We start from the raw sequence: 12,325 nt of genomic DNA on the forward strand, positions 1-12,325 counted from the left end.
AATCTATTTTAAAATCTATATTATAATCTATTATAAATACACAGTTAGAGAAAAAAGTACTTCTTATCTTGAAATGACAATTCCAAAAGGCTTATGGATTTAGTCTTAAAGTATTCTTAAAATCAAAATCTTTAATAGCCACGATATACCTTACATTTATTCATTTCCATATTCTAGAGGTATTTATACTAAGATTTTCAACTTACCTTTATCCTATTATTTAAACCAAATATATCCTCAGATAATCAAAATAAACAGTTGGATTTTGTTAGAATACTTAGAAAAAATATATAATCAAGAACCTTCACCAAAAAAGGATAATATGATAAGCATGTCGGTTTTAAAAACTTATTATAAAGGACATATTTTTTGTCCTTAAAAAAATTAACACCAATTAAATTAGGACATAAAAAAGGTAATTCCATGATTATTCTTTATTAAAATGTTAACTACAAAGTTCCTTCTAAGTAAGAAATAAGTAATAAAACAGCAAGTAAGTGACTTACATAGACTTTACATCTTTTATCTTCTTAATAAGGGATTCTCTTTTTTCCTTTGCTTTCTTGGATAAATTTTCCCCTCTCAGTGTGTCTGCCACAAATGTTTCAACATCTAAACCATGAAATATAAGAAACAGAATACAAATTATAGGAAAGAATCATTTTTTGTGAAGACAAATAGGACAATGATTGTTTCTACCCATAAGTGTTAATATCTGTACAATTTGTTATAGTTATTTATCAATCCCAAGCATAACAGTTGAAATATGTTTCAAATACTAAGTTGGATAAATCTGTTCACCACTTAGCTAATAAAATTTGTATGCTCTACTTATGCTTAGCACAGCAAATGCTATTTGGATGTTTGGCATCATTAAACCAGGGAGAAGCACACAAGTTTTAATAAACTATGGTGCCCATAAAACAAATTCTTTCATATAAAAGCAAGCACAGAGCTTTTATGCATGTGTTACTATCATTTTATAGTATTTTGTAAGCTCCTGTATGAACGGGTCATTCACAATATTATATCAATATAAGCTAATGTCTCTGGCAAGGACCTGTTTTTCCCAGTGTAATCCATTTTCAGGTATATGCAATAGTTAATGTTTTCAAGGAAAAAATAAATCTCCTCTAGCCAAGATTCCCAAATCAAACCCTCCTCCTTCCTATTGCCTCACCCATTCTGACCTGCCACCTTCAAATAAAAAAGACAATCTGCTGTATGGCTTTGTGCGTTCTTCTTCCTGCCTTGGTATTACCACCTGGAAATATTTCTTTAAATAAAGAAAGAAGTAGCAAAAATAGATTCGTCAACTATTTAAAAATATAGTAACCACGACTATATAATATAATAAGATTTCCATGGCTTTATATAACATTTCCACAAGGCCTCTTTTTTTTTAATTTAGTAAATTTGTAAATTATTCTGCTTTCTAGTTCTCTAGTACAAAATTCCAACTAGTCCTTACTCGTTTGATTTTATAATAGCTCCATTCATATTGTTCATGAATCATTGTGCAACTTTAAATTAATTCCATATTCTGAAGTTCAAATCTTACTTTGAGATATCTAATATAAAGGATACCATAAAAAATTTTAAAGTAGTTATGACTGTAAACCATCCATATTTCATATTAAAGAAACATACGTATGTTTTACTTTCTTTTTAACTACTTTGACTCCTAACACACTGATAAAAAGACGGTACCAAAGCATATGATAATAGTATATGTAATTAATTCAAAGCATTAGAACAGTCTTTCAATTGTACTTACAATTAACAATTTAAAACCTAGTATTTGAGATAGAATGTTGTAATTGATTTTAAATTCTTGATTACAATAGTATCTTTATCCAATAGGCAATAAAACTGTTATCCCATACAGTCATAATAAATGTATAAAGGTAATTTTTCACTAAATCAATATGACAAGTGGAAGAATTAAAATTTAATCTTGGAATAATTTTTTTAAAATAGTTTTCTGTTTTAAAGTCCATTAATGACTGTTACAAGTAAGCATCAAAATGAAATGAAAGCAAAATGCCACAGCTTCTCTTCCCTTGAGCCAGTTATATTTTGAAGAAGGGGGCATAGAGACATAATCCATAACCAGTCCAAATTAAACTCAGACTTCTAAAGTGAGTTCAAAAAAAAAAATGAAAAAAAAAAAAGCACCTCCTCTAAACTCTTTAAATTTTGTACCCAGAGAAATGAGCAACCTTGGGACATTCAGACCACAACTGAAATGGAAAAGATCACTGGTTCCCTGAGATGGTTACAATAAATCTACTAAGAAAGTGGAATAAGGGAAGGAGTAGCATCACTACTGCTGATTCTTTCTTCCAGCTGGACCCAATACTTGGGAGACTCCGGCACAATGATTGGTGAATGGTCTGCTTAATGTTACTTTCACTCAGTGTTTGTCTTTAATTCCCCTATCCACAAGTATTTAATTGCCTATTTTACATTTTCATTACACAATCCAAATTTAAACAAACAGGATCTATTTTCTATCTCCGGAAGCAATAACAGAAGGAATTACAGCCCAAGAGTTATTTCTTTAAAAGGTCGTTTCAGTTCTATAGAAACTCAGAAAACATAAAAAGCTGCAATGCTCTACATAGGGCTTCCTAATGCTCCAAAAAAAATATTTTTAAAACTATGACCCATGCTCTGTAATAAGGAAATGCTTGTTGCAAGAGTGTGAGACTGCAAGAAGAATCGTGTTGTTTGGTGGGGGGGGGGGGGGCGGGGGGAGATTCAGAGATGGAGCAAGGGAAATGATCTATATTTTCCGAGCAGTCTTGATGTATTTATTCTTAAACTAATCCCTGAAAGGTAATAAGGCAACTAAAAAGATTTAATAAACACGGGGAGGGGGGCTATAAATTATTTCCTAAGGAGACGTGAAAAGTCTAAGAACTGTTTTTGCTGCTTTCTTGTGGGGTTTTTCCCCCCTCTTTTTGAACATATAAGAACTTTAAAGCAAAACTGATTCCTGAAATTTTTGTTGGTGTGCACCGATTCAGTCGGTTTTGAAGTTTTTTGAAATCTGGATATTTTCTTAAAATCCACATTGTGCCCATTTATTTTCGAATTGAACAAAACCAGTGTCTCCCAGGCACCGGACACCCCCTGGATGTGCGAGGGGACCTTCGGCCGCCACCCTGCGCAAAGCAGGGACCCCGCTCGCCCTGCGCCAAGACCCGGCGAGCGCAGAGAAGTTCTGGGGCTTTCCTGGGAGACGCTCCCTTCGGCTCTGCGGTCCTCGAACCCTGGACACTTGGGAGTGTTGAACCCCAGGGTTCCCGTCATCGGAGCTGTGAGCCCGGAGCCCTGGGTTTGGGGCAGCGCCCTCGCCAGACAAATGGGACTGGATCTGCGGCTTTGTAGCTCAGCGCCAGGGTAATATTTCAAAAGCGGGCAGTAAAAGTCCTGGACGAATCAAGCGCTCCTCTGGCTGGTTGGAAAAGAGATTCGAAGCTTTTTATTGTGCTCGGAGCTGCCCTGCAAACCACAAGCCAGCGAGCGCGTTAGCCCTCTTCTACCTTCCCCTGGGGTCGTGCCCCTCGCTTACTCCGCAGATTTCCCGGGCTGCAGACCGCCTGCAATTCGGGGAACAGCCTAATTCGATTGCGAGACAAGGCCAGCCTGCCTCCTCCCTAGCCTCTCGGCCTGGCGGGTTAGAATTCCTCTTCCTCGGAGGGAGGGGTCTCCACTCACGCACGCACGCCTCGAAGCTTGGGGACCGGCCGGCCGGCGTGGAGAAAGCAGGTTCCCGGGAGCCCCGACGGGGCAGGTCGGACCCACACCACCACCCCGCCCGCGGCCGTGCACTCCGCAGGTCGGCGCGGGGCCCCGGCCCCAGAAGGGGCCGCAACTCCGTCAGCCTCTGCCCCCAGTCACCATCACGGGGGGGGGGGGGGGGGGGGGGGGGGGGGGGGAAGTTCTCCCGGGGGCTGTAAACGTGGTGGTGGGTTTTGCTCCTTTTACACCTTAACACTGTCAAGAATAAACCTTATCTCCCAGCACAACTGTAAAGATCTGAGAAGATGAGACGTACAACTGCTCTGTAGCTAACTGGTAAGGTCTGAAAACAAAATTAAAAGATGACATCATGTCTTGGCTCAGCAATTTCGAGCAGTTTAAGTCAGAAACCTCTCAAAAGCCATCACAACCCCTAAGAGGCAAACACAGCACACACCAAACCACCGAATGGTACTCTAATTTTCCTTTTTTTTTTTCTTTTTTCTGTAGGTCTGGATCTCCAGAAAAACTGCCCACCCCCCACACCTTCACCTACAGTCCAGGGTGCTAGGACAGGTATCTAATACACACACACACACACACACACACACACACACACACACACGAGTGCTAACTGCTTTCTACCACCATCCATATGCATCACACAGGGAAAAACTTGAAACCACACAAGGTTCAAAGTTTTTAAATTCTTGCAAATGAAAAAATAAACTGCCACCTTTTCAAAGCTCAGCACACAGGTTCCCACTTTTGAAGAAAGCTGAGGTTTGGCCACTTGCCTTCACCATCCTTCACCAGCAAGCAGCCTGGAATATGACTTCCTGGGAGGCTGTAAATAAGTCACAAAGGTAACACCTGATGCCTTCTGCCTCCTTCTGCCACCTAATACCACCCTGAGATGGCACGCCTGCAGATACACACACACACACAGCCTTTGTGATGGCCTGAATTGTATGGGGGGGCAAGAATTGGACTGAATCCACTACAATTTGCTCAGCTCCAGATCAATAACATAAGTATAAAACCAATTACACCTCACCTGCAAATGGCTTTACTTACTTAATTCCACATCCTTCTCTACTTTATGAATTGGGCCCGGTTTCACTATGTATTCACTAAGGTACTATTACCAGACTTAATATGGTAAGAATCTTAGCCAAACTTTAAGCTGACATCAGAACTAATAATAATAATAATAAGCTTTTCTTCTCTGTTAAAGGGGAAGGTACAGTCTGACCAAACACTACTGGTAAAAAAAAAAAAAAAAAACCATAAAAATCAATTAGACTGGGCATATGTAGATCAATGGAGCCAATGCCCAAAGTTGGAAAATGGCTAAGTGAAAAGTTATTGATTCTCTTATCAATGTCTTCCCTTGATTACCTAGCATTTATACAGGTTACGGTTGAACTGTGGATTTTCCAAACATGGAAGAAGAGACATGAACAAGCACAAGGAGTTCTCACAGTACGGTAAGTAAAACATCCCTGAGTCTTACAATCCAATCATCTGACAAAATTTTCAAAATTGGCTTTGGAGGCTAAATGATTTATTTTGATAGAAAACTGGGCTGCTGAAGAATACAGATGAACATCTTTCACCTCTAAAAGATGGCTCTTGATAAATAACACCTTATAATAATCAAAATCTTTTACCATGCATTTTCAAAGAAACCACAGTGAGTAACACATTAGTCTGAGATTTACACTATATTCACTGTTAGGTAGCATCTATTGTAATGTGTTCAGTATGTGATTGAAAAAGAAATGTAAACTCAGTGGAATGAAAAAGATAGACTTGGCTTTAATTGAAAAAGACAAACTAAGTGAATAATGAGTATATAAAAACTAGCCTATGCCACTTTTATCACCCATATATGACACTTAATCTTAAATTTATGAGAGACAACTGAAGTGTGTTTCAAATCACCAGAGGCTTTTCCTATGCTGTTGTTTCTATCTTCCCTCTAGTAATACTTTAATGCTGATAATGTAGAGATAAACCCATTGGAAATTTTTTATACACTTCTCATTTTTTAATATATTTAGATTTCTTTTTTTTTTTTTAAAGAAACTCAGTGAGGATTTGGGTTGAGTAACTATAAAAACTGTACTACCAAGAGCCTTCTTCAGTAATCTGAGATGAAAATACTTTCAATGGAAAGTGATGCTGGAAAACAAGCCAGTCAAAGATCCCCTCCCAAGAAAAAGTAGGATAGCATACACTTAATATAGACACATAATTTTCTTAAAATCACACCTTAATTCAGCTATGTTATTCAACCCATTCAAGACATTATACAATTTTGATCTCTTGATTTACTAACACATATTCCTGTTGCTAGAAGAGAAAACCTTAGAGGTATCATAGACTGATTTCACTTTGAGATCAAATGTCCTTATAGCAATTTTATGCTCATTAGTTATTACTGCCAAAATGGGGCAGGCTTGTTCATGCTCTGTAGGAAAATGCAGGTGCTAAAGAAGTAGGTGACTATTGGTGACTCAGTAGGTGGCACTCTTCCCTTTACATACTCAGCCAATGCCCCAGAAGCAAATTATGGGACACTATATGTAACATAAGTAATTCTCATAGGAAAAATAAACCCAAAATGTTGACCGAATTATAAATAGAACTTAGGAAAGGTGGAAATCAAACCATACTATTCTCAGCATTGGAAAAATTCTCCCTCTCTTTCAACTAAATTGCATTCTTTACCTTGTGCCCCTAAAGGGATTATCGATTTTAATGTGTGAAGTTTAAAAAGAAAAAAAATGTTCTGGAAATCCCCAGTAGGGAAAAATGCAATATTTCTAATCAAGACTGTCCTGTGAAAAAACCTCAAGGTCACTTTGCAGAAACCATATAGCCACTTTGTTTATTGTTTGTTTGATTTGGTTTTTATTTTTCAGAGTACTGACAACCAGTATTTTCTCCTATTACTGCTGGGTTTACTTTCTAATTTAATAAAAAGAAATTTACATCCCATACAGCTTTTCCCTTCAAATATGTCCTAAAAGAAATGAATGAGAATATCTGATTGCAAACCACTAACACTCCAATATTCAGAAGGGTGATTAAACAAATGAAGGGGGTTGGGAGCCCATGGTTTTAGTCCCTCTCACTTTCTTGCCTGCCTGGAGAAAAAAAACTCACATAAATCAAGGTTATTCTTGCTGTTAGTCCTAGTCAAAATATTTGGATGTAGGGAAAGATTAAATGGACAAGATTTGGAATTATCCATTGATTCCAATTATCCAGGCTAAACCTGTTCTTCCATTGGAGAGAACAATGGAAGAAAAAAAAGTGCATACTTTATGGAAGTGCATATGACAGTTTGAAATTTGCTTTTAACAAAATCTATAAACCTTTTTTATATTCATGTAACAAAAGAATAATACAACACTTATAAGGAGTATAGGCTTTCAAGATTTAATATACTGATTCCACAGAAATATAAATCACAATAGTCAAAAATATATAGCCACTTTTTCAAGAGTATCATTAAATGCAAGTTAAGAATGATAGTATCTGTAGGTTTTTGCATTTCAATAGAATGAGAAGAGAAGGAATGAGAGGGGTACAAATACCAAAAGAAGCCTAAAACTGCTCTCATCAGAAAAAAAAAAAAAGAGAGAGAGAGAAAGAAAATAATATAAACTGATAAGAATACAATGAGCACCTATCTCTATCAAGCAGTTGAAATGTCAAACATTTAACACATCTGACATACAATGATTTGGATAATAGGCACATGAAACACAAAGGGAACTGTACGAGCAAGGTTATTTTGATAGGTATTATCTTTTGACTTTATGCCCTTTTTTTCTGCAGGCAAGGGTTTTAAGTGCCTTTAAAGTTTAGTTCCTTATCTTCTCTACCTTGAAATTCTAGCACAGTGCCAAGTGTTCTCAGACTGCTCCACTGTTAACTACCACCACCACTACCAGTATCTCCCTAGTTTCAAAGAAAAGTACTGGGTAACCAGCAATCTCTAAAATGCAAACCAATGCTCTCCCTCTATAGTTTTAATAATTTTAAGTCTAACCACGTACTACTTATTATCCAACACATTGGAATTATGCAAATAATCATGCACAATCCCAAAAGAATTTTTTGGATAGGAAATGTGAAAAAGCAGCTGAGAACCTTTATTCTTTAAACCTTTCCTACCTCTAAAAAGATTTTAATTACATTCAAACATAAAATGTTAACAACTTTCTTTGAGTAATAAGTTAAAAAAGAGAACTGAAAAACATTGGTTCGCTTGTTTCGTTTCTTTAAAAAGTATAGATAGTCCCTCAAATCCATACCTCTTGAAACTGTCCTCTGAAAATAAAGTGTAAGCCAAATTTTAATATTAATTTGTAATTAATATTTTAATACTTCATGTGTTTTAATATGATTTAATATGAAATAATGAAAACATCAGTAAAAAGGCTTTTAAAACACTCACTTCAGACATTATGCACACATATTAACTGACTAAAGAGAGAGAAATAACTAAAGTATATATGAAGTTAGCATTGGTAGATAATTTAAATATTATGTAATTCTAAGCTTTCAACTAAATTACACACATAAGAGCCACTTGAAATATTTGTGATCCATGGGAATCAGAAAATATGGGGTTTCATAACCTACATGTCATACTATCTACCAAAATCTGATTATGGATCCAAAGAGCAAACTGCCTGCTGTTAGAGCTCTCACAGCTTAAAGGTGTGCACCCAGAGGTCTGTATTTTATTTCTTAAATTCAAAAATTCATTAACTAGTATATCCTGAAAGTGGTGCCATCTACTTCTGGAGTAATGACAAACACTTCTCTGGTCTGGTCATTAAAATAGTATTCTAAACATGCAATTTCAGCAAAGTAACAATGAAAATGCTAACTGTAGTAAAACAAAATCAGTATTCATGCGAAACTCTCATATAATGGAATAAAAGCTGCCTTAAATCAGCCTTTACCGTTCCTTATATTTCTCTTAGTGGTACCCATTAATGACAATAAGCATTTCTTAGAGTAAAATACTATCCCACCACAAATGCACTCATCAAACTGTAATCATGTCCAGACAAACGTTAGGTCTGCGTTCATACACTATTGGTTGAATTCTCTTGATCCTATTCATGATGCTAACCAGCAAAACAGCATATTAGGAAACTTGGTCTCACACTGCTATCTATAATAGCAACTTACTATTTAAAATGTCACATTTTCGAGACTAATTTTTAAGAGTCAAAATAAGCAACTTGGAATAGACATCTAAAAGAAACTTTTAATCCAGCTGGATTTCATGATTTAATCATGGCCAATATTTAAAGATAAATACTTGAGACAACTAAAGTAAAACCACCAAAATTCAGTTTCCCGAATTCTGATGTACCTATCTATGACAAAGTGAATGATGGTAAGAATTCCAGAGCATCAGGATGGGTTAGTTCTGTGCTGCCCTGAAAATGTGTACTTTCTACTCTGTGCAGAAATACACATCTCGGTACCTAGTAAAGAACTAGTGGTGCATTCGTAATATCCTTGAAGAACCGCATCTTTAACTCCCCAACGTCAGTTCCTATAAATGGTCCCTTAGAAATGAAAAGGGGAAGATGAGGGTGCAAAGATGAAGTTCTTTCATCGTGTGACACAGGAAGTTGGACCATAACACATACTTCCTTTTTTTTTTTTTTTTCATATGCTACTCAGGGTGAAGACAAGTGGCCATTCGAGAATTAGGCCCTCTTGGAAAGTCTTAAATAGGACCGCAATGGATGTTTCAGAAAAGGGAAGACTTTTAGAAACGGCCAAACGTGCGTCCCACAACCTCCAACACCTGTAGCTCGGACATCTTTGTGCATCTTTACACCCTCCACTTCCATTGGCCAGGCCACCGAAGATCCACTTCTTTGACTTCTGAGCCCTTCCTTCCCCGACCCCACACGCGCATCCCTCATCACCCCCTCTCCCCTCCCTCCCTCCCTCTCTCACACATGCACACGACGTCCTCGGGATGCACAGACTCGTCCAGACCCCGTCAGCGTGGCCCTCCGGCAGGCTTCCCCCGCCATCCTCGAACCACCTCTCGACACACGCCCACTCCCGTCCTCAGCGCCCCCGTCCCCTCCCCAGCCCTGCTCCCACTGGCCCCGAGACACGGGAGAGCGTGGGAAGGAGGGCAGAGGCTCCGACCGCTTCTGTCCCCACCGGCTCGCCGTCCCCCCGCCCCCCCCCGCTCCGGTAGCGCTGCCCGCCCCCTTCCCCACGCTTTACCTGCCAACAGGTTCCTAATTTCCTCGGGGAGGGGGTAGGGAGAGGAGGTGCTGCTGGGGTTGGGCATGTTACGGAGCGCGGGACGTGCGGGGCAAAGACCTGTGCTGAACGGGGGAGCGGCGGGCTGGGGTTGCGGCTGCGACCTAGACTCGGGCTAGCGGTCCCGGTACGGACGAGCCCGGACACTGCCGGGCCGGGGCTCGCAACAAGGAAGTCACTGAAGCCCCAGCCCGCAGCCGCTGGACTCTCGGCCCAGCCCCGCCCGGCGCATCGGGGCGGGGCGATGGGCTGGAAGGGGACCCGCAGCGCCCGAGGGGCCCAAGCGCGCATGTGCATCCTACGGTTTTCCTAGCCTCGGAGCCGAGGCCGCGCCCACGTCTACGTCAGGAAGCGGGAGGAGCGGCTGTGGGAAGGGAGCCGACGCGGGCGGCGTCACCTGACCTGGAGCCTGAAGCGCCTTGCCGCCATTTTGGTTACTGGCACGCCCGGGACTGCTGAGTGTTTCCCCAGGATCCCGAAAACTAAGGTGTCCGTAGTGCCCCTTAGTTTTCCGATTAAGGGACCTCTGGCCAAAGGGCAGCCCCGCCGACGTTTAACACCATGCACAGTAACCCACGAGGAATTTTTGGCCGCCCCAAACTATTATGGCCTTCTTTGTCCGACTCAGCGAAGTAACCAAGTCCCGTCTTCCGCCAGTCTTCCCTGAGAAGCCGGCCTGGAGCTGCTCCAGAGAGCTATTTGATTGGCTCTCAGATTACTCTTCTACCGAGTTCTTATTGTTGGGGCGAGTTCCCCCACTACGAACGTAGAGAAGTTGTAGTCACTATACTTTTCTGAGTTTTTTTTTTTTAAGCTAAATAGACATAGATACTACGGTCCCATCTCTAAACATCGAAAAGAAAATTGCTGGTGATTAGTAGAATGGAATTATGAAATGTGTTCACTCCAACCTGATCCGTTTATTCCACAAATACTTATTGCATGTCTTCTACCTATATCTTATTACAGATGTTCTCTAAAATCCAAAAGACACGTCCTGGTGCCTTTAAAATTGTGTGTGTGTGTGTGTTCTATATACTGTATATATGTATTATATATATGTGTGTATATTCTGAATAAATGTGTGTGTGTGTGTCTCCATCCTCCCCTTCCTATGGGAACTGTTGCCCCGACAAAACTCTTTCCTTCGTGCTACTATTGTATTCTGAAGATTGTATTGTGGTTCCAGGCACAATGTAAATTGCTTATTCCTCTATCCTCCCATCCTCACTGGATCAATAGTTCTTAAATTTCAGTTTACACCAGAATGACAGAGAGAACTTCTTAACCATGCAGATTGCCAAGTCCCACTCCCAGAGATTCTGTCTTTTTAGCGTGGGACCTGATTACTTGTATTTTGAATAAGCCCTCGGGTAGGTCTTATTCTAGACATCCTGAGATCTGATTTTGAGAATCACCTTAACCACTTTCCAGCTCCTATAGGGCATGACATTTGTCATAACTCATCTTTCATCCCCACTTGGAACCCTAAATCTGACATAGAGTGATGGCTCTATTAATACTTCGTACAAGAAAGAAAGTCTCAGTAATAGTAAAAAATTAAGTGGTCAAATGCAATTACATTTTTGCATAATTCTGTAAGAGACACAACAAACACTAATTGGAAAAGGAAAAATTAATTTAAAAAAAAGGAAAAGGAAAAATTAAAACATATTGGAGTCCTCTCAAAACAAAACAAAAAACAGGGGCTCCTGGCTGGCTCATCAGAAAAACATGTGACTTTTGACCTCTGGGTTGTGAGCCCGACTTTGGGTGTAGAGATCACATAAACTAAAAATAAAATTAAAAAAAAAAAAACAAGATAAAATCTTTATAATAAAAGTAAAACATACAAAATAACTACAAAAAAAGACACCCCAAAAATAAACCCATTCCCTAAAATAGAGTCTGAAATTCCTACTCAGATTTAGAAATGTGATGAATTATAGAAAAAGCACTGAAAATTAGAATTCTGTATGGTAGAGGTAAAAGTAAATAGTCATTTTACAACATAGGTCCTCCAACTTCAAAGAGCTGAGAATTATTGTTCTTAAACTACAAAATTATCTTCCTCCCTAAAGAAGAAAGAAACTATTTCATGGATGTTTTATATTAGTGAGGATTCTTCCTTCCTTTACAGTTATCACATATAATTCTTTGTCTTGTCACATTTTTTATTAAACCAGGCCTCCAAATGTTCCTATCCTTTGTTTCCTTCTGATAGACTAACCACATTTTTTCTTTATTC

The 12,325-nt window shown here is 39.2% G+C and overlaps 1 protein-coding gene across 1 annotated transcript in view; it reads right to left on the reverse strand.

Annotated features, from left to right (window-relative positions):
- The window catches only part of SKAP2 (src kinase associated phosphoprotein 2), a 175,926-nt gene extending 165,593 nt beyond the window's left edge, over positions 1–10,333 (reverse strand). Inside the window, 2 exon segments of the mRNA XM_055314851.1 lie at positions 507–612; positions 10,039–10,333. Coding sequence (XP_055170826.1) covers positions 507–612; positions 10,039–10,105 — 173 coding nt within the window. The 5' untranslated portion in view covers positions 10,106–10,333.
- Positions 10,334–12,325: the final 1,992 nt, after the last annotated feature.

This window comes from Nyctereutes procyonoides, unplaced genomic scaffold, assembly GCF_905146905.1.
Source record: "Nyctereutes procyonoides isolate TBG_1078 unplaced genomic scaffold, NYPRO_anot_genome, whole genome shotgun sequence".
Lineage (NCBI taxonomy): Eukaryota > Metazoa > Chordata > Mammalia > Carnivora > Canidae > Nyctereutes > Nyctereutes procyonoides.